Source organism: Hylobates moloch, unplaced genomic scaffold (genome assembly GCF_009828535.3).
Source record: "Hylobates moloch isolate HMO894 unplaced genomic scaffold, HMol_V3 SCAFFOLD_12, whole genome shotgun sequence".
Lineage (NCBI taxonomy): Eukaryota > Metazoa > Chordata > Mammalia > Primates > Hylobatidae > Hylobates > Hylobates moloch.
Genome location: NW_026652287.1, coordinates 35,335,967 through 35,357,875, shown reverse-complemented (window position 1 = coordinate 35,357,875; position 21,909 = coordinate 35,335,967). Strand labels below are relative to the sequence as shown.

The 21,909-nt window shown below is 48.2% G+C and overlaps 2 protein-coding genes and 1 long non-coding RNA gene across 5 annotated transcripts in view; 1 reads left to right on the top strand and 2 right to left on the bottom strand.

Moving 5' to 3' along the window:
• Nucleotides 1–187, bottom strand: part of VRK3 (VRK serine/threonine kinase 3) — a 48,981-nt gene extending 48,794 nt beyond the window's left edge. Inside the window, exon 1 of the mRNA XM_058426014.1 lies at nucleotides 59–187. The gene's annotated coding sequence lies outside the window, so the exon portion shown is untranslated. The remainder of the gene's footprint in view (nucleotides 1–58) is intronic.
• ZNF473 (zinc finger protein 473) lies at nucleotides 173–20,131 on the top strand. 3 transcript variants are annotated; one of them, XM_032169018.2, is made up of 5 exons: nucleotides 173–324; nucleotides 3,311–3,510; nucleotides 11,798–11,924; nucleotides 14,366–14,455; nucleotides 17,288–20,131. In XM_032169018.2, exons 2-5 carry the CDS (start codon nucleotides 3,502–3,504, stop codon nucleotides 19,675–19,677), a joined length of 2,616 nt encoding a protein of 871 aa, XP_032024909.1. In that variant the 5' UTR covers nucleotides 173–324; nucleotides 3,311–3,501; the 3' UTR covers nucleotides 19,678–20,131. The 3 variants fall into 3 exon arrangements, with proteins under 3 accessions (XP_032024909.1, XP_058281993.1, XP_058281994.1); XM_058426010.1 differs by lacking the exon at nucleotides 3,311–3,510 and having other exon boundaries at nucleotides 214–324; XM_058426011.1 differs by lacking the exons at nucleotides 173–324; nucleotides 3,311–3,510 and having other exon boundaries at nucleotides 11,866–11,924; nucleotides 17,256–20,131.
• LOC131380880 (uncharacterized) lies at nucleotides 9,251–14,955 on the bottom strand. The gene is made up of 3 exons (XR_009209148.1): nucleotides 14,487–14,955; nucleotides 12,535–12,666; nucleotides 9,251–9,476 (listed from the first exon to the last, which is right to left on the bottom strand). It is a non-coding gene; the product is annotated as an uncharacterized LOC131380880 (long non-coding RNA).
• Nucleotides 20,132–21,909: the final 1,778 nt, after the last annotated feature.

Genomic DNA, 21,909 nt, shown 5'->3' with positions numbered 1-21,909 from the left:
TAAAGGCAAGAAGCTAATTAGATGATTCTTTAACAAGGTAAAAATCTGGACTACAAACCCTGATGCCGCCTGGTCCTGATTCTGTTTCTACTCTACTCTGAGTGCTAAGGCTGAAGAAGCGGGAGGAGATGGGAAGGCGAACGAAGTGGCCCACACAGCCCTCTGGGAAATAGAGTCCTGGCGCTGGCGCGGAGGATCCTGGGTGCAGCCGCTCAGAGAAGCTTCTCGCGCACAGGAAGTCGCTGCGAGGAGGCGCGTGTACGGGGAGTTGAATCTCCCGCTCCCTCGAGGCTGGGGTTGCGTCCGGCCGACTGCAATCCCGAGGTACGGAGACGCTGGGGCTGAGGGACTTGCGGGCTCGGTCCTTCCTGAGAGGTGACGGAATGCAAGTGGGGGCGACTTCGGCAAAGGGTGCGTCGCCTTGGGCGGCGGTTGTCAGGGTGAAGGTGTGAAACGTCTTTCACAGTCTGTTATGAAAACCGCTCAAGGTCTGGGCGATTTTGAAAAACGCTCAAGGTCTTTCAGCCCGATAATTGTTTGGCTTAAGTCACTCTGGGCTGGATGACCTTGGGCTCCACCTCTGGGCCCTCGTTTCTTTCCTCCCAGAGCTGAGAGTATATGAGATGTGGGCAGAATGTGATTTGGTAACTGCAGACAGGGATCTCAAGCTCAGATGTCTGTGAGGGCCAGGCAGATAACATACAGGAAAGAAGAGAACTGCTCCAGGTGAGGCTGCGGGGCCTTGGGGAGCACGTGCCTCTTTGTCGTCCAGGCTGGAGTACAGTGACACAATAATAGCTCACTGCAGCCTTGAACTCCTGGGCTCAAGCGATCCTCCTACTTCAGCCTCCCAAACGATCCTCCTACCTCAGCCTCCCAAGTAGTTGGGACTACTGGCACGTGCCGCCACAACTTGCTTATTTTTAATTTTTTTTTTTTTTTTTAGAAACAAGGTCTTGTTACGTTGCCCAGGCTGGTCTGGAACCCCTTTCACCCTCCCAAAGTGCTGGGATTATAAGCATCCCCCACTTGCCTAGCACTGGTCGGGGAGTTTTAAATGGACTCCAGTGAACTAACTTCGTGGGATGTAGACCCAATGTTGCCAAATCCTAGGATGTTTCAGAAGTTGGAAACATAATTTTTAGGTGCAATTTCCCAATTTTCAAGTTTGAGACTAGTGAGCCATGCTTGAATTTTCTTTCAAAACATGCTGTCTGCCAACAAACATTATGGGCCAAATATCTGTCAACCGAGTTATACTCATAGGTTGAGGCTTAACCTCTGACATGTAGAAAAACTCATTGTTCAGTAGAATTAGCATTTATTGTAGGTCTACTATATTCCCATATTTGTAGTCTCAAAAATCTGGAAAACTCAGAAGAACAAATATTTTTTTCATAAATTTAGTGTCTGTGCCTTACCTGAACTACTACAGGGTATTTTTTTAAATATAACTTTAAATTATTCTACCTAGAATGAATGATGATACCTTTCTCTAGAAATGGTAAAGTGTTCAATTATGAAATGCAACCTGATCCACACTGCGCTGGGACTTTGTTTTGTTTTGTTTTTGTTTTCGAGACGGAGTCTCGCTCTGTCGCCCAGGCTGGAGTGCAGTGGCGTGATCTCGGCTCACTGCAAGCTCCACCTCCCGGGTTTACACCATTCTCTCACCTCAGCTGCCCGAGTAACTGGGACTGCAGGCACCCACCACCACGCCTGGCTAATTTTGTTGTTGTATTTTTAGTAGAGACAGGGTTTCACTGTGTTAGCCAGGATGGTCTCGATCTCCTGACCTCACGATCCGCCCGCCTTGGCCTCCCAAAGTGCTGGGATTACAGGCGTGAGCCGCTGCGGCTGGCCCTGCACTGGGATTTTAATGAAATATGCCATATATATGCCATATCACCTTTTTAAAATAAAAGTTGAATTTCAAAGCACATCTGGCCTTGGAGTTTGAAGAATTTGTGGGCCTGTGTCGTTGTTAAGTGATCCGTGCTGCTTTGTGATATGAAATGCTTTCAGCACTCCGCAGATATGTGCTACTTGGTCCACGCAATGGATACAAATGGGTAAAAATGTCTGTGGTACAGTTTTGCGTATTATGGGTCATGAAAATAACTAGGTGGGCAGTGACTATGATTTTTTTTTTTTAATGAAGTAGAATAAAAGAGACTAGAATAGAAAACATCTCAGTACATCTTACATTGCAGGGTAAGTATTGCTTCGTGAAGCTTTTGTTTAGTTACACTGTGTGTTTGAGTAGTCATGATACTTTTTTTCTTTTTTGAGATGGAGTCCCACTGTGTTGCCCAGGCTGGAGTGCAGTGGCACCATCTCAGTTCACTGCAGCCTCCGCCTCCTGGGTTCAAGTGATTCTTTACCTCAGCCTTCCGAGTAGCTGGGATCACAGGCACATGCCACCAAGCCCAGCTAATTTTTGTATTCTTAGTACAGACGGGGTTTCAGCACATTGGCCAGGCTGGTCTTGAACTCCTGACCTCAAGTAATCTGCCCACCTCGGCCTCCCAAAGTACTGAGATTACAGGCGTGAGCCACTGTGCCTGGCCTATACTACATATTGGTGTTGTTACTGTGGGTCATGGTTAAAACAAAAGTTGAAATATTTCTGTTGTAGAGATAGCGGCCAGGTGCAGTGGCTCACAACTGTAATCTCAGCACTTTGGGTGGCCCACGAGGGCGGCTTACTTGAGGTCAGGAGTTTGAGAACAACCTGGGCAACAAGTGAGATCCTGTCCCTACAAAAAGTGAAAAAGATTAGCCGGATGTGGTGACATATGCTTGTAGTCCCAGTTACTTGAGAGGCTGAGGTTGGAGGATTGCTTAAGCCCAGGAGATTACAGCTGCAGTGAGCCATGATTGTGCCGTTGTAGTACTCCATCCAGCCTGGCAACAGAGCAAGACCTTGTCTCAAAAAAAAAAGTAAGAGTTTCGGGGGCCAATTTACCTGAACCCAAATTCCAGAGATGATAATCAGAAATCCCAGAAGCATTGTTCCATTGGTTCTTTAGACACCTTCGTTCTGTCAACAACTGTAGGTGCTTTTACACCTACTGTTAAAGCACCTACTGTGTACTAGGCACCATGGTGGTGCTAAGACACAGCAGTGAGCAACACAGAAGCTCCCACTGTGACCATAGACTTTCATCACCAAATCTCCGAAACATGTGTTGACTGACTGTGTTAGGGGCTAACAATGGTGGCGGAGCTGTTCTGTAGGTTCTGAAGCACAGTGGAAATGTGGGGCTGGGGTGGCTTTAGTAAATACAGTTGTTGTTGTCCCCTGCAGGGAGACTCACACTGGGACTTGTCCTCCTCCTCCTGGACATTTTGGGGGCTCGTCAGCATGGACAGCGAGTCAGCCATGGGCGGAAGGGAGGCTTTCTCACAGCTCCCTTGTGCTTCCCACAGCCCTGCCAGCCGGGAACATGGAGGGGAAGGAGGAGGAGCTTAAAAGAGGCTACTGAACCCCAGTTGGCCATGGCTGAGGTGAGTTGAAGGTCGCTCTGTCTTAATCAGTCACACCCAAAGGCAGAAAAGTTGGCCTTCCTTTGTGGCTGAGGTGAGTCAAAGGTCGCTCTGTGTTGATTGGTCACCCCCATGGCAGGAAAGCTGACCTTCCTTTGTTTTGGCCTCCCTGTCCCATGGTGGCTCCCAGGCGATCTTTGTTAAAGGAAAGCTCGCATGCTGTTCTTTTCTGCTTGTACTCTTTTGGGAACCCCTATTGCTTATAGGATAAATTCCAGGTTTTTCAGCCTTCCTGTGTGTTCTGGGTTCTACCCTCTTTGCACCATCTTCTGTCATTTCTCTAGATAACCAATACTCCCTTTGGCCTAGTAGTAAAAGTTGATTCTGTACTTTCCAGCAGCTTCCCTGCCTTTGCTCAGGTTGGGCCCTCTACTGGAATTCCCTGCACCTTTTCCATCTGGTAATGTCTCACACAGCTTTTAAGACCCGGCTTAGTTCTTCCACCCTTCCCTAGGCAGTCAGCACTTTCCCGCTCTAGCCTTCCATAGCACCCCCTGCTGCCTCCGCTGTAGCACAGATCCACCTAGATATGGATGTTCCTGCCCATATCTTTCAGCCCCACCAGACTAGATGCCCCTTGGGGACAGGAACTGATGAGGAGTCATCTCTGGTTCCCCGGGGCCTAGCACAGGCCAGGCACACAGGAAGCCTCATGAGGTATTAGTTGAATGAATGAATGAATCAATGAATGATGCATGAAACCATCTCTCTATCTGGTAAACATCTGTTCATCCTTAGTGATCCAGCTTGAATGACCTCCCCTCCAGGAAGCTTTCCCTGACCTCAAGGCAATGGCCTCCCTCTCTCCCCTGGCCCACACAGCCCCCGATACCTCCCTGTGCCACAGTCCTACCTCCCTCATGTCTCTCCATCAGACCATGAGCTCCATGAGGCCAGGAAACAGGTCTGACACACGTCCATGTCCCCAGTGCCCACAATGTGGTCTAGCACACAGGGTAAATGATTGCCAAATATGTGCTTTGACCTTGTCACTTTCCTGTGGCTCCCCAGTGCCTCAAGGATCGAGTCTGCCCCTGTCTTCCCACCTCCTCCATCACTGTGACCAGGGGCCTTGTCCAGCACAGTCTGGGAGTGTGAGGAAAGGAAGCCCCTCAAAGGTCCTGTTTGATCTGGCTCCTGCTTGGCTGATACTCTTGACAGAATATAGACAGCAACAGTTTCTGTTATAAGTATCAGAAATTGAGTTACGCAGTCAGGAGACTTAATTATATAACCAAAAGTCCAGAGGTAGGGCTGTCATGATCTGCAAGTGTGATTGGGATTCAGTTTATTGTCCCCATCTTGAACCTCACTTAGTATGGGTTCCATCCTTTGTGAGCTCCTTCCCTTGTCCCAAAACAGCTATCAGGACCATGTGCTGCTTTGCCTCGTTCAACAAGTATTTACTCTGTGCCTGCCATGTGTGGGCTTTGTTCTAAGTCTGGACTAGGGAAACGGTTTAGGTGGTTCCTGCCCTCATGAAGCTTACATTATTGTGGGTGACAGTGTATGAGCTTGCTAGGGCTGCTGTAACAAAGTACCACACACTGGGTGGCTGAAAACAACAGAAATTGTTGGTCTCGCAGTCTTGGAGGCCAGAAGCCTGAGATCAGGGTGTTGGCAGGGCTGGATCCTTCTGAGGCTGTGAGCCAGGCCTCTTCCCTGTCTCCTGGCAGATGGTGGCCAGCTTTGGTGTTCCTTGGCCCGGAGAGGCATCACCTCAATCTCTGCCTTCATCTTCACAGGACGTTCCCCCGTATCTTCACATTGTCTTCCCTCAGCCTGTGTTCGTCTTTGTGTCTCCATTTCTCCTTTTTATAACAACTTCAGTCGTGTTGGATTAGGACCCACCCTGATGACCTCATCTCAGCTTGATCACCTCTGTAAAGATCCCATTTCCAAATAAGGGCAAATTCTGAGGTACTGGGGGTTATAACTTCATTGTATCTTTTTGGAGGGTTACAGTTCAACCCATACCACACAGTAAAATGCATTAAGTAAATCACATAGAATGCAGGCAGTATTAAGGATTATGGAGGAAAGGGGTAGGGAGGCCCCGGGTAGATTTGCTGTTCTATACAGAGGGGTGGGAGAAGGCCTTATGGAGAAGAGGCATTTCAGTAGAGACCTGAGGGACACAATCTTGGCTCTAAGATGGGGGCTGGCAGGTGTATTCAGAGAGCTGCAAGGAAGCCGGTGTGGCTGGAGCAGAGTGGATGAGCAGGAAAGGGGGAGAAGGTGAGCCCTGAGTGGTAGCTGGGGCCAGATCTTTAGGGCCCTGGATATCACTGTATGGTCTCTGTCTTTAAATATGGTGAATCCAGAGGCCATTGGAGGGTTTGGAGCAGAGGAGGGACAGGATTTGCTGTAAGCGGAAACAGGATGCCCCTGGCTCGTCCACCCAATTCCTGCTTAGCATCACCATTGGGACGACTGTTTCAGGGTCTTACTGCTGCTGTAACAAATAATACAAACTTGGGGGCTTAAAAACAACACAAATTTATTCTTTTACAGTTCTTCAGATCTGAATCCCAAAATGATCTTACGGGGCTCAAACCAAGGTGTTGGCAGGGTGCGTTCCTTCTGGAATCCCTAGGGAAGAATTCAGTCCTTGCCTCTCCCAGTTTCTGGAGGCTGCTTATATTCATCAGCTCCTGGCTGATGAATATCTCTAATCTCTGCTTCTGTCATGGCATCACCTCGTCTCTCCTGTGATTCCTTGTCTCCCTCTTATTACGATCCTTGTGATGACATTTAGGACCAACCCAGATAATCTAGGATAATCTCCCCTTTTCCAGATTCTTAGTCACAGCTGCAAAGTCCCTTTCGCCATGTAAGATAACATTCATGGGTTCTGGGAATTAAGACAGGGACATCTTTGTGTATGGGGTAGGGGCATTATTCGGCCATGACAATCTACAGGATATCTCAAACTTTACATGTCACAAACCAAACTCAGACTCTGCCCTGAAAGCTGCTTCTGCGTCTCAGTAAGTGGCAACTTTGTCCTTCCAGCTGCTCAGGCTGAAAACGTAGAGCCATCCCAGGGTCTTCTGTCTTTCACACCCTCCATGTTATTCGTCAGGAAATCTTGTCGGCACCGTTATCTGAATATCTGGAATCTCAACACTTCTCACCCCCTCCATTTCTGCCACCATTTCTCACCTGGTTATCAAACTGGCCTTTTTCCGTGACTCCCTGCTTCTGCCCTTCCCACCTTCTATCTTTTCCCACGAAGCAGCAAGAGGAGGATGCTGTTTAGTATATGTGTAATTTTTAAAATATTTTTTATTGTAAAATCACAGGTGCAGAAATGCACACACATCAAATGCATGACTTAATGAAGGCGAACGCCACCTAGATCAAGAGTGAGAATTTTTTTTTGCCATCCACCCCAGAAGTCCTTCGTGGACTCTGTCATAGCCCTCTCGCATCCCCAATAAGTAACCTGATTTTTATGATTACCACTTGCTTTATTACCCAAATACACAATCCCTTGCCCCTTCTTGTTTTTTAATGTCTCCTGTGTCTCTCAATCTTTGGGTTCCTCCTCCATCCCTTTCTGTTCTCAACTGTTAGTTAGAGAACAGTTAGTCCTTTGAAGAACTGGCATGGTTCGATCTGCAGAATTCCTCAGTCTGTTTTCTCTGGTTCCATCCTTGTGGTGCAGTTCAGTTCATTCCCAGTTGGCAGCTAGGTCCAGAGGCTTGATTAGACTCATGGTCAATCCTTTTACCAAGAATCTCTTGTCCTCCCTGTTTGTGATCCTGGCAGATATTGATGCTTCCTGCCTTATTACCTGTTGATTCATCAGGGCTTGCGAAATGGTGCTGTCATTTCTTTTCATTTATTAGTTGGAATACTTTACAAGACATCCTTCGGCTGGGCATGGTGGCTCACGCCTGTAATCCCAGAACTTTGGAAGGCTGAGGTGGGCAAATTGCTTGAGCTCAGGAGTTCAAGATCAGCCTGGGCAACGTGGTGAAACCCCATCTCTACAAAAAATTTAAAAATTAGCAGGCCGGGCGCGGTGGCTCACGCTTGTAATCCCAGCACTTTGGGAGGCCGAGGCAGGCAGATCACGAGGTCAGGAGATCGAGACCACGGTGAAACCCCGTCTCTACTAAAAATACAAAAAATTAGCCGGGCGTGGTGGCGGGCGCCTGTAGTCCCAGCTACTCGGAGGCTGAGGTGGGAGAATGGCGTGGACCCGGGAGGAGGAGCTTGCAGTGAGCCGAGATTGCGCCACTGCACTCCAGCCTGGGCGACAGAGCAAGACTCCATCTCAAAAAAAAAAAAAAAAAAAAAAATTAGCCAGGTGTGGTGGTGTGCACCTGTAGTCCCAGCTACTCAGGAGGCTGAAGTGAGAGTATCACAGGAGCCCAAGAAGGTTGAGGCTACAGTGAGCTGTGATAGTACCACTGCACTCCAGCCTGGGTGACATGAGACCCTGTCTCAAAAAAAAAAACATTATCTACTATTCGTCTAGTCGACAGTAGAGTTCATATAGGACAGGTAGGGTAAATGCTTGACTCTTCTTTTATTTGCTAGTTTTCACTATAAGGAATTGGTTTCCTTCTGTCATGTCATCCTTCAAAGGTGACCAGTTCTTTTGTACAGGAACTGGCTGCCCCCTTTTTTCCTGTACCTAGCACAGGAGCTGGCTCATAGTAGGTGCTTAGTCATCATTGGACAGATAAGTAGACAACAAGCACCACTTATTCAGCAGCTTCTTAGTGAGTTGGGTCTCTGCTGAGCCCTGTGTAGGCATCAGCTCACTTCATCCTATAGCAGCCTTATTTTAGAGAAGAGGCAGTGTGAGCATTAGAGAGGTGGACTAACAAGGTCCCACAGTTAATAGATAGTAGAACTAGAATTTGAACTGGGACCTGTCTGACTCTAAAGCTCAGCTTCTAACAGGTCAGCCTCCTGGGGATTGCATAGCAGATTAGAGCTCGTGCCACCCCACCACCTACTCACTGTGTGCTGTGGTTGGAATGTTTGTCCCCTTTGAAACTCTTTTTTTTTTTTTTTTTTTTTTGAGAGGGAGACTCTGTTGTCCAGGCTGGAGTGCAGTGGTGTGATCTTGGCTCATGGAACCTCCATCTCCTGGGCTCAAGTGATCCTCCTACTTCAGCCTCCCGAGTAGCTGGGACTACAGGCGTGCGCTACCACGCCCAGCTAATTTTTTTGTGTTTTTGGTAGAGATGGGGGTTTTACCACGTTGCCCAGGCTCATCTCGAACTCCTGAGCTCAAGCAATCTGCCTGCCTCAGCCTCCCAAAGTGCTGGAATTACAGGCGTGAGCCACCATGCCCCACCAATCGAAACTCCTTGAAATTTAATCCCTAATATGTAGCTGTATTAAGAGGTGGGACTTTTTTTTTTTTTTTTTTTTGAGATGGAGTCTCACTCAGTCGCCCAGGCTGACGTGCAGTGGCGCGATCTCGGCTCACTGCAAGCTCCGCTTCCCAGGTTCACACCATTCTCCTGCCTCAGCCTCCTGAGTAGCTGGGACTACAGGCGCCCACCACCATGCCTGGCTAATTTTTTTTTTTTTTTTTTATTTTTAGTAGAGGCGGGGTTTCATTGTGTTAGCCAGGATGGTCTCGATCTCCTGACCTCGTGATCTACCTGCCTCGGCCTCCCAAAGTGCTGGGATTACAGGTGTGAGCCACCGCGCCCGGCCAAGGTGGGGACTTTAAGAGATGATTAGGGCATGAAGGCTCTGCCTGTGTGAATGAATTCATTTATTCATGGAATAATGGGTTATCATGAGAGTGGGTCTGTTGTAAAAGCCAGCTTGACATTGCTTCAGTTCCCTCACCATGTTATGCCTTGTGCCATCTTAGGGCTCTGCAGTCTCCACCAGCAAGAGGACCCTCACCAGAGGCAGTCTGTTGGCCTTGGACTTCCCAGCCTTGAGAACTATAGGAAACAAATTTCTTTTCTTTATAAATTACCCAGTTATAGCAACAGGAGATGGACTAATATACTGTGTAACTTGGAGAAAGTGACTGTTTGGGCCTTGATTTTGTTTTCTATAAATTGGGGATAATCCTGCCTCAAAGAGGAGTTGGGCAGTTCAGTGACTCACTGCACCTGAAGCATTAAACCATTGCCGGCATACAGAAAGCTCTTGGCCAAAGAAGGGCTTTTGCAGTCAGATGCCTGGAGGGTTGGGCTGGGCAGTGTAAGCCAGAGTGGAATTGCCCCTTTGTCGAGCTCTTCCTGTGTGCTAAGTACTGTGCAGTCACCTCCCAGCAGTATTTCAGTTGCTTCTTGTAGCAGCCCTGATGAGATGGGACTCGTTGGTCCCATTTCACTAGGGGAGCAGGAAGTGGGGTCACAAGAGACATGCAGCTTACTTGCCAATAGTCATTCATAAAGTGAAGGTAGTAGGGCCATACCTCAAACCCAAACTAAAGAGAGGTGTGTGAGCATTAGAGAGGTGGACTAATAAGGTCCCACAGTTAATAGATAGTAGAACTAGAATTTGAACTGGGACCTGTCTGACTCTAAAGCTGAGCCTCTAACAGGTCAGCCTCCTGGGGATTGCATAGCAGATTAGAGCTCGTGCCACCCCACCACCTACTCACTGTGTGCTGTGCGCACATGCACATGTGTGCCTGTGCCCACATTGATGGAGATTTGGAAGAGACATACCAGTCATGGTTTCACCTAGAGATGGGGTGTGTGGGGGCAGGCTTTCACGTTTTATTGTTGGTACTTCTCAAGTATTTGAATTTTTATCCTAAATATCCATTAACTGGCCAGGTACAGTGGCTCATGCTGGTAATCCCAACACTTTGGGAGGCAGGGGCAGGAGGATCACTTGAGGCCAAGAGTTCAAGACCAGCCTGGGCAACGTGGCAAGACTCCTACTCTACCAAAAAAAAAAAAAAATTAGCCGAGTCTGGTGGCACACGCCTGTAGTCCTAGCTACTTGGAGGCTGAGGCAGGAGGATTGCTTGAGCCCAGGAGGTGGAGGCTATGATCGTGGCACTGCACTCCAGCCTGGGCAACAGAGTGAGACCCTCTCTATCTCTCTCACTCACTCCCTGTCTCTCTCTCTCTATATATAATATATATGTGATATATATAATTTGTAAATTACCAGATTTATAAATTACCATAACTTACAAACGACAGAAGGAAAGTAATTCCTTATAGTGAAAACTGGCAAATAAAAGGAGAGTCAAGCATTTACCCTACCTGTCCTATACGAACTCTACCGCTGACTAGCCAAATAGTAGAAATTTTTTTTTTCTTTTTTTTCGAGACAGGGTCTCACTGTTACCCAGGCTGGAGTGCAGTGGTGCGATCACAGCTCACTGTAGCCTCCACCTCCTTGGGCTCCTGTGATACTCTCACCTCAGCCTCCTGAGTAGCTGGGACTACAGGTGCATATATAAATTATATAAATATACATAATTATAAAATAAAATTTTATATAATATATACATGCACACATACACATAAATAATAATAAACACTTATTAACTAGGAAAGTTTTAAAATGAAAGATGGCATCACTAAAAGTTGGACAACCAGATAGGAGCCTTAGGTAATCATGGGGCCTAAAGCGGACCTGGTACCACCTGTGAGTGGGTCTTTCCCCCAGAAGCTATACTGACTCCAGTATAGATTTAGATTTAAATATAGATGTAGATTTAAAAACCTCAGAGCCACATCAGTTACACACAGGGTATGGGCCCCCTGGATTCTGATTGAGACAAACTAGCTATAAAGACACACCACTGAGAAGTCAGACTATCTGTATACAGATTTTGAATGTGGTCTAGGTGTTCAGTGATTGAGGAGTTACTGTTCATACTGAAGTATTCACAGGTGAAATCAGATGACCCCTGGGTGATGGGTTCATGGGTGTTAATTATATACATCTCTCTACTTGTATGTATGTTTGAAAATTTACAAAATAAGTCTTGAATGAACACTTAAAAGCAAAAGCGTGAAATAGATTTTTAGGATCAGGCAGACCTGGGTTCGGTCCCACCTGTGTTAACTTCGGTTGACATCCTGTCCCCTGGTCAAGGTCAAGGTCCTTTTCTTTGCCTACAAAATACAGGGGTTTCCAATCTCTTGCGTCTCAAGATTCTTGTGAGGCTGAGGATGGGATGGTTTTTGCTCAAGGCCTGGCAGATTGAGGGCTGGGAGTGCCCTGAGTGAGCTGTTGGGCTCCTCCCTGACCCCAGCCTCTGAGTGACCAATAGTGTGTTGTGTTTCAGGAATTTGTGACCCTCAAGGATGTCGGCATGGACTTCCCCTTGGAAGACTGGGAGCAGCTCGGGCTGGAACAGGGGGACATGTTCTGGGACACAGCGTTGGACAATTGCCAGGACCTCTTCCTGCTGGGTGAGTGTTGCCTGTCCCCAGGGGCCTACTCACTGCTCTGCTTGGTGATCACCCATGCTCTCCACCACCCACAGGGTGAAATCCTGGCTCCTGGGCTCCTCAGAATCAGCATGACCTAGCTCAGCAGTTCTCAGCTGGCCAAGGAGACATTAGCAATGTGTGGAGACATTTTTGATTGTTACTCCTTGGGCCAGCAGCGTGCTGCTAGCATCTAGCTGGTAGAACCAAGGGAGGCCGCCACACATCCTACAGTGCACAGGACAGCCCCACAACCAAGGATTGGGTCACGCCAGTGTCAGTAGTGCTAAGCCTGGGAAGCCCTGCTCTGGCCCCTATCTGCCTCCCCAGCCTCGTCTTCACCACTTTCCTACTTGTAGTCAGTCATTCTTCAAGCTGATACTTCAGGGTCTTCCAGTTGCCCTCCCCTCTGCCTAAGCGGCTCTCAGGGCTTACCTTTTTAAAGTTTAACCTGGGACCCTGTTAGAACTCCATACCTCCTCTCCTACTTATCTTGTCTGTCGCTCCTTCATGTTCTAACTACCATTGTATCATCCAGAGCGGGAGCTGTGTGAGGACAGGGCATGTCCCCAGTGTTTGGAACAAACAGTACCTGCTCTACGGCCCAGCAGACAGCTCTAAATTGATGAATGATTGAGTAGCAGCTCTTAGGACTTGCTTCTTCAATCCTCCAGTCACCCCATGAGGAAGTTGGGTTGTCCCTCTTTTGCTGATTGGTCTGAAACTGAGGTTAAAAGAGTGGCAGTCACCTACCCAGCTGTGTCAGTGTCCCCAGGAGCACCCACAGATTCAGTGATTGACTAGGATTCCCAGGACTCATCCTGTAGTCAGACTCATGGCTATGACTTACTACAGTAAAAAGATTCAGAGCACAGTCAGCAAAGGGAGGAGGTACATGGGGCAAAGTCCAAGGAAGCCAGGCACAAGCTTCCAGAATTCTCTCTCAGGGGAGTCACATGGGACATGCTTAATTCCCCCAGCAATATTGTAGAATGTGATATCGCTTGTGAAATGCTGTCCACCAGGGAAGCTCATCAGAGACTCAGTGCCAGGGTTTTTACTGGGGGCTGGTCACGTGGGCCCCTCTGCCTGGCACATTCCAAAATTCCAGACCCCCAGAAGGAAAGCAGGTGTAAGCCACTGTGTTTGCACAGTTTCGGTCCAGGGAGCGTGTCTCTTCAGTTCTGGAGACAACGGGGTACCCCCCTGAAATCCAGCCTTGCCAGCAGGCTTTTCCCAGGAGAGTAGCCAGCCTGCTGTGTCGCCCTCTTCTGCACACCAGTGTCACACAGTGAGAGAGCAGCAGGGCCCAGACTCCAGCTAAGGTCTGTGCAGCTCCAAGGCCGCATCACCCCAGCTGCCCGTCAGTGTCACCTGATTAACTCATTTTCCCTCTCTGTTGCCTCAGTTCTTTCTTTTTGAAGAACCAGAAAAATAATTTACTCCAAAAGATGAAAGAAGTAAAAGATAACACACTGTGGAAACTATCATTTGATAGAATCTCATCACATTGGGGCAGACTTTCTCCAGACTGGCCAATGTGCTAAGAAGCATCTAATGGGAGGTCCTACCTCAGTGTCTTTTTGAATTTTTAAACTACAGCCCACAGTAAGAAGTGTGTTTATCTCGACTGCCCCTTCACCCATTTGTGTGTATGTATGAGTAGTGTATCCGTGTCCTATTGCTGCTGTTACATATACCACAAACATAGTGACTTCCACCAGCACACTTTTATTATGTTACAGTCCTGGAGGCCAGGAGTTCCAAATGTATGTGGCTGGGCTGGAGGCAAGGTGTTGGCAGGGCCACCATGTTCCTTCTGGAGGCTCCAGCACACAGATAGTCTTTCCTGGCCCGTTGCCAGCTTCTGGAGGTTACCTGTATTGCTTGACTCATGGCTTCTCAGTCTTCAAAGACAGCAGTGGCGTTTTCTCCACTGTGGCCTGTATCCCTCCTGGATGATGACTCTGTTCCCTTCCTTGGGGAAGCTTGTGGAGGGTAGGGTTCAGGGCTGCTTGGGCTCTGGGACCCTGACATCTTCTGTCCCTGGCCCATGGAGGCCTCAGGCAATGTGTGGCCCATTGGTCAGTGAATGAATCATGAATGGCTAAGGAAGTACGTGCCTCTCCACCTGGCAGATCCTGCCCGTTAAAGAGCTGTCACAAGTCCTTTGTGTCCCCAGCCCCAGCTGTCACAGCTTTGATCACCCTGGATTGTGATTGTTTGGCTCCCTCTCCATTTCTGGACTGGGAACCCTACAGGACAGGCATCCCCAGAGTCGCCTAGTGCAGCACCTGGCCCACACACAGGAGCTATGTGCAGGATAAAGCATAGAAAAGTCAGGAGAGCCAGGAGGTTCTCACTAAGTGTCTGGATGGTCCTCCATGTCCTGGTTGGATGACAATGCTGTTCTCTCCCTGCAGACCCCCCAAGACCCAACCTGACCTCCCACGCAGATGGCGGTGAAGATTTGGAGCCTCTGGCAGGAGGAAGCCCAGAAGCAACAGGCCCTGGTGAGTGGATGGAGAGGGGCCCCTTGTGTACCTTCTGTCTTCCAGACCTCCATCCTGAGGCTGCAGCCAGCTCTCCCACAGGTCTACCCAGACATTACAACGCTCAGCTTCAGGACTTCACTCTGCCTCTCGCTGGCTTCCATCCCCTCGTCTTGGGAGCTGGGGGGATCAGGACATTTTTATAGACCCTCACTCTGGTGTCTCTCTACCTTGCCCTTCAGCACAGGGTTATCCTGGTGCCTCTCCACAGCTCCTCCTCTTTCCTTCCAGACTCAACAAGGGTACGCCCTCCACTCTCTCATTTGGTCTCTCTACTTTCCTGCCTTGTGCTCCCTGAGTGTATTGACCCTCATTCTACTTCTTTTACCTCCTTTCCTTCAGGCCCATTTTTCCTTCCTATCCCTGGGGCATAGCAGATGGCCACGTCAGGGAGTAACTTAAGCCCAGGCCTGAATGCTGCCAAGAGCATCTGCCCTGCCATCTCCCAAGCCGGGGTTCCTCCAGGTGGATCAGGTTAGGTGGTGAGGATTCCTGGGGTATTACCCATGGTAGAGACGTCCCCAGCATGAGAAGCAGGGCCCTGAACCAGAGACCACAGGAGTCTCAGGCTGTACCCTACCCAGTCAGTCTGCAGCCCCCTTCTTGGCTCACCATGCTCAGGCTCCTGTACATGAGGCCTCTGCAGCCTCTTCAGCACATCAGTGTCCCTCATAGGTGACTAACTCATGCACAGGCTCTCACAACCTCTGCTTTCTGTTTCTGTCACCTCAGCATATTGGCTGTTTCCAAGCATAGGTAGCCATGCCTTTACTAACAAATATACCTTCATATCCTCTAGTAGTGACACTTGAGTTGCATAGTTACCACATAAGCGTCTTTCGCCTTTAACGGCATGCCTCTCTTGGAAGCAGGGCTTAGCTGATTCACCCTGTATTCCCAGCTCCTGACATCATGCTTGGCACATAAGGGGTGCTTATTACATGTCTCTCGGTGCATTTGAGGCAGAGGGAACAACATGAGCACAGGTGTGGTGAGGAGAGTGAGCTGGATATCTGTGGCAGAGATGAGCAGAGGCAAAGGTGAAAATTCAGAACAAGATGTGGTTTCAGAAGGCTTTCATTTGCAAGTTTTATTTCCAGGCAGAGAGACTTTAAGCAGTCTCATAGATACTCAGATGGTGAGCCAAGAACTGCAGAAGGGACAGGCTGGAAAAGGTATGATGATGGAGGAGAGGAGAGATGGGGAGACTAGAGGCATACAGCAGAGCAGTGACATTCATGTTTTGTGAAGGATCCCAGAGAGCATAAGTACAGCTTGGTAGTTAAGAATATGGGGGCCAGGCGTGGTGGCTCATACCTGTAATCCCAGCACTTTGGGAGGGCGAGGCAGGCCAGTCACTTGAGGTCAGGAGTTCAAGACCAGCCTGGCCAACATGCTGAAACTCCGTCTCTACTAAAAATACAAAAAACAGCTGGGCATGGTGGAGGGCACCTGCAGTCCCAGCTACTCAGGAGGCTGAGGCAGGAGAATCACTTGAACCCAGGAGGCAGAGATTGCATTGAGCTGAGATCGCGCAGCACTTCAGCCTGCGCAACAGGGCAAGACTCAGTCTCCAAAAAAAAAAAAAAAACATATATATGGGGTCAGGGGGTTCAAATCCTCACTCTGCTGCTCACTTAGCTGTAAGAAAGCAGAAACGTGCCTACCTTACAGGAGGTTGTTGGGTGTAACAGAGTGCCTGAGGCACTCCTGCCTGTGAGCAAGCATGCCATGAATGGGAATTACTCTGTCCTGTGAATCTTTCCCATGGCCGCCTCTGTGGCAGTGGATGGATGAGCAGTGGAAGGTCCCCATTAAAGAGCTTACCTTCTGGTGAGGGTCAGGGGTCAGACCCTTTCATAACCTGTTATGGTAGAGGATGGTAAGTGCTCAGCTGGTTTTCAGAGAATACAGGGCAGGGGACTTAAAGCAGAATGGGGATGGAGTTGTCAGGGAAGCCTTTTGGAGGAGGGTGATACTCAAGCTGGGATTAAAAGACTTAGAGGAGTTAGTCCAGGAAGTGCCATCCAGCATGAGGAACCATTAAAGGCACAGGAGAAAGTCTGGTGGATTTAGGGAACCACAAGAGTTCTGTGAGGTCAGCACAAAGAACACTGGGCTAATACACTCATTTCTCTTCTCCAGGCAGGAAACCATGGAAGGGTTTAATCACAGTGATATAGTCAGATCCATTTATTACAAAGCCCTTTAGGGCTAGTATGGAAGACTAGAGAGAGAGAGAGACAGACAGAAACAGGAGACCAATGAGCAGCCTGGGGTCAGATGCTGAGTCAGTGATAGGAGAGGAAGGGAGTTGAGACATTTCGATAAAGACCAAATGAAAATAGTGCCAAGTTGAGGGAGAGGTAGGGAGGAGGTTGACTCCTAGGATTCTAGCATGGAGAACAGGATGGATGGTGGAGTGGGGGAGAGCGGGGTGTTGTCTGGGATAGAGGATGCAGGATATGAGGAGGAAGATTGTGGTGACAGTGCAGGATAGAGTGGAGAGTAGAAGCAGGTGAGTCCAGGCGACTTTTTAGGGAACTTGGTCAGTCACTTAGGTGTGAAGGTAATGGTAGAATCTCCCTCCTCATTGAACCCTATGGTTTCCCAACTCCCTTCTTGACCCTCCTGGGAATGGGCTCTGTCTGTTTTCTGTGATGCCAGTTCCACATGGGTCACCCCTTTGGGTCCCTTGATGGATAGGCTGGACTCAAGATCTATCACCCTTACTTGCCGTTGTCTGTGTTCTTACCCTTAGTGAACAGGAGACATTTGCACTTGCTGTTTCAGATGTGACTGAGACCAAGAACTCTCCTCTGATGGAGGATTTCTTGGAAGAAGGATTCTCCCAGGAGATTATAGAGATGTTATCCAAGGATGGCTTCTGGAACTCCAATTTCGGAGAAGCCTGTGTAGAGGACACCTGGTTAGATAGTTTGCTAGGCGATCCGGAAAGTCTTCTGAGGTCTGATGTTGCCACTGACGGGGAAAGTCCCACGGAATGCAAGAGTCATGAATTAAAGAGAGGCCTCAGTCCCGTTTCCACCGTTTCTACGGGAGAAGATTCTATGGTGCATAGTGTTTCTGAACAGACCCTCACACCAGCTGAGTCTAAGGAATATAGGGGTGAGTTTGGCTCCTACTTGGACCACAGCCAGCAGGATTCTGTTCAGGAAGGGGAGAAACCATATCAATGTAGTGAGTGTGGGAAAAGCTTCAGTGGGAGTTACCATCTTACCCAGCACTGGATCACTCATACCAGAGAGAAACCCACTGTCCATCAAGAGTGTGAGCAAGGTCTTGACCAGAATGCTTCCCTTTCTGTGTATCCGAAAACTCACATGGGCTACAAATTCTATGTGTGTAACGAATATGGGACAACTTTTAGTCAGAGTACATACCTGTGGCATCAGAAAACTCACACTGGAGAAAAACTGTGTAAGAGTCAAGACAGTGACCACCCACCCAGTCATGACACACAGCCTGGTGAGCATCAGAAAACTCACCCAGATAGTAAGTCTTACAACTGTAACGAATGCGGCAAGGCTTTCACCCGGATCTTCCATCTTACTCGGCACCAGAAGACCCACACTCGGAAATGCTATGAATGTTCCAAGTGCCAGGCGATCTTCAACTTGAGAAAACACCTCATCCAACATCAGAAAACTCACACTGCAAAAACTACCTCTGAGTGTCAGGAGTGTGGGAAGATTTTTAGGCAGAGTTCGCTGCTCATTGAACACCAGACTCTTCATACTGGAGAGGAGCCTTATAAGTGTAACGAACGTGGGAAATCCTTCAGCCATAACTCTACCCTAAAGATCCATCAGAGGATTCACAGTGGAGAGAAGCCTTACAAATGCAGTGAGTGTGGAAAGGCCTTCCGCCGGCACACTCACCTTAATGAACATTGGCGAATTCATACAGGCTACAGACCCCACAAATGTCAGGAATGCGTCAGGAGTTTCAGCCGGCCCTCACATCTGATGCGACATCAGGCCAGTCACACCTCAGAAAAGCCCTATAGCTGTGCTGAATGCAAGGAGACTTTCAGCGATAACAATCACCTTGTGCGACACCAGAAAATGCACACTGTCAAAACCCCATATGAATGTCAGGAGTGCGGAGAACGCTTCATTTGCGGTTCAACCCTGAAGTGCCACCAGAGTGTTCACACCAGAGAAAAACAAGGATTTGTTGTGAGTGGGAAGATCTTGGATCAGAACCCAGAACAGAAAGAGAGGTGCTTTAAGTGTAACAAATGTGAGAAAACCTTTAGCAGCAGCAAATACCTAACTCAGCATGAGAGGATTCACACCAGGGGGGTGAAGCCCTTTGAGTGTGACCAGTGTGGGAAAGCCTTTGGCCAAAGTACTCGGCTCATTCACCATCAAAGAATCCACTCTAGAGTGAGGCTGTATAAATGGGGTGAGCAAGGGAAAGCCATCAGCAGTGCCTCCCTTATCAAACTTCAGTCCTCCCACACAAAGGAGCACCCTTTTAAATGTAACGAATGCGGAAAGACCTTCAGCCAAAGTGCACACCTCTCAAAACATCAGTTAATTCACGCTGGAGAGAATCCCTTTAAATGTAGTAAGTGTGACAGAGTCTTCACCCAGAGAAACTACCTTGTTCAGCATGAGCGAACTCATGCCAGAAAGAAGCCGTTGGTGTGTAACGAATGCGGGAAAACGTTCCGTCAGAGCTCATGCCTTTCTAAGCATCAGAGAATTCACTCAGGTGAGAAGCCCTATGTATGTGACTACTGTGGGAAGGCCTTTGGCCTGAATGCTGAGCTTGTCCGCCACCAGAGAATTCACACTGGAGAAAAGCCTTATGTTTGTCAGGAATGCGGGAAAGCCTTCACCCAGAGCTCATGCCTTTCTGTTCACCGGAGAGTTCACACTGGGGAGAAGCCCTACAGATGTGGTGAATGTGGGAAAGCCTTTGCCCAGAAAGCAAATCTAACACAGCACCAGATAATTCACACGGGGGAGAAGCCTTACTCCTGTAATGTATGTGGCAAAGCTTTTGGCCTCAGTGCCCATCTCAACCAGCACCTGAGAGTTCACATCCAGGAGACACTTTATCAGTGTCAACGTTGCCAGAAAGCCTTTCGTTGCCACTCAAGCCTCACCCGCCATCAGCGTGTACACAACAAGCAGCAATACTGCCTGTAGCCATTGGGTGGCAGCAGAGTCCCAGAATATGAGACCGTCACTCTGATGTCGAAAGTTGGAAACGATCCCATTGCAAGTTTCTCTCCAAATAAACACATCTAAGGATTGATTAGGAAGTTTGTGCGCATGTTTTTCATTATAACAATGAAAACACAAAAATGGAGATGCTGTACAACGTCAGGATTCAGAGGTAGGCTCTGGAGCTGGTCTACCTTGAGTTAAATCCCACCTCTGCCATCTACTACCTAAGTGACCTTGGGAAAGTCAGAAAAATCTCTCAGGGCCTCAGTGTCCTTTCTGTAAAATGGGCATCACCTACCTCAGAGGGCTTTTCTGAGCATTAAATAAATAAATGTGAAGCACTTAGAACTGATGGCCAGCACGTGAGGGCTCACCAAGTGTAAGCCACAAATACACATCAGCTATAGCACAAATATACTTGTGTTACAAGAAAGGAATTAGTAATCTCTGTGTTTACTGTAGTTAATATTCTTATAATATATCGCTTTTAAGTTTTTCTTTTTTAAAGTTTTTCTCCAGCACTTTACTCTTCTTAAGTGCCTGGCCTTTTTTGTCCCTTTATCTCTCTTTCCTGGTTTTTTTCTTAATCCCCAGAAAGCCAAAAAGAACATGTAAACTCCTAACCTCAACTAGCTACAACCTTCCACTCCTAACCTCCCAAGCCTCTCACTCAAAGAGGACTCCCTATATCCCACAAACACATGCTCCCTCTTCCCATGACCTTCCTCCATTTAACAGTGTTGGTTATGCAATAAGACACCCAATTTTTCATGGGAGTTGACACCAAAACACAGCTGGATTCCATCAGGAAAGCTGCATTGATCAAGGTGTTAACCGCATATGAAGCACAACCCATATGGAAGACATGCTTGGGGGTCAAACCTGTGGTGTGTGGAAGTGACCGCTGGGATGTCATCATTCACCATTTATCCAGGATGGCCGCTCACCAGGCAGTTTGCTAGGCTCGGGGGTGGGTAATATCAATACACTATGCACTACTGCTCTGAAGCTTCTGGAATCAGAAAGAAATGAATGAATCCATTTTCATAGACGATTGCTGTTAGTTGACAAGTGACATATTAAAAATGCCACATTCCCGCATGTCACAGGAAGTTCTGGGATCACCAAGGATTGTTGGAGAGTCCAGTGAGATGGAACCACACAACCAGTTCCCTCCTGACAGTGTCTTGTCAGCTCTGGGCATTTGTGCCCTACCACTAAGTGGCTCAGTCACACATTTGCTGAAACAGTAGTCTTATGAAAAGCACTGGACACATACTTTGAATACCTTTTATATTTTAGGTGCTGAAAATGGTGAGGGGGTGAGTGCTCTACACCCTTGAGCTTTTCAACTCTTGCACCTGGACTTCTGCTGGTTAAGTTTGTTAAACTTAGTTGAAACTGGGAACCTGTTGGCTAACCATTGGGCCCTTATACTGTTTTTCAAATGGCTGCAACATTTAACTTCTCGCACATGGTTCCCGTCCTCTGGAGCTCTGTCTTGTCTGGGAGATGGGCATGTTGTATACCAAAAGAGTGTACAAAGTGTTGCAGGGCTGGAACACAATGGGGACTCTGGAAAACTGGCAGCCATTGGGGGTGGGGGACAGTCTGTAAATCAGTCACCTGTGTTGCTGCAGGCCAGGGTAGAAACGCCCTCCATGTGTGCATATTTGTTGGTTCTCTGATTAAAGTTTTGAGTCTAAAAGCATTGGTTCCTTCTCTCAGCCTGCTGCCATGCAGCCACGCATCAGTCCCTGCCTGCCAGGCCTCACGTCTTTGTGGGGGAGGGCTTCTGGTGGCGATCATTGCCCAGTAAGAAGGAGCAGCTCAGTCTGTTTTCCCACTGTCTGGGTGGGGCATGCGCCACTGAGGAGGCACACAAGTTCAGCTGGTCCTCAGATGCATCGTCAAACAACACTTTTCAGTCTTTGTGTGGGCCTAAGTAACCAAGGAGAGAGCACAGGCAGCCTGCAGTTCACTCTTCACAGACAGGTCAGGCCCCAGGCTTGGGGAGTGTTTCTAATTAGCATCCATTAATACATATAACTTTGCTTAGTACTTTAATTTTTGTCTCCACCTTTTTCCTTTAGTGACAAATGACGAGAGATACTAGTTTCCTGCTCATGGTAGTAATAGAAAGTTTTTTTCTTTTTTTGTAAAGTGAGCTGATAGGGCCGAGTGTGGTGGTTCATTCCTGTAATCCCAGCA

Excerpts from the sequence above, each read along its gene's own strand:
- ZNF473 (XM_032169018.2), top strand. Across the intron at positions 11,925-14,365 it reads CCAGGACCTCTTCCTGCTGG|ACCCCCCAAGACCCAACCTG; the intron begins GTGAGTGTTGCC and ends CTCTCCCTGCAG. Across the intron at positions 14,456-17,287 it reads CCCAGAAGCAACAGGCCCTG|ATGTGACTGAGACCAAGAAC; the intron begins GTGAGTGGATGG and ends TTGCTGTTTCAG.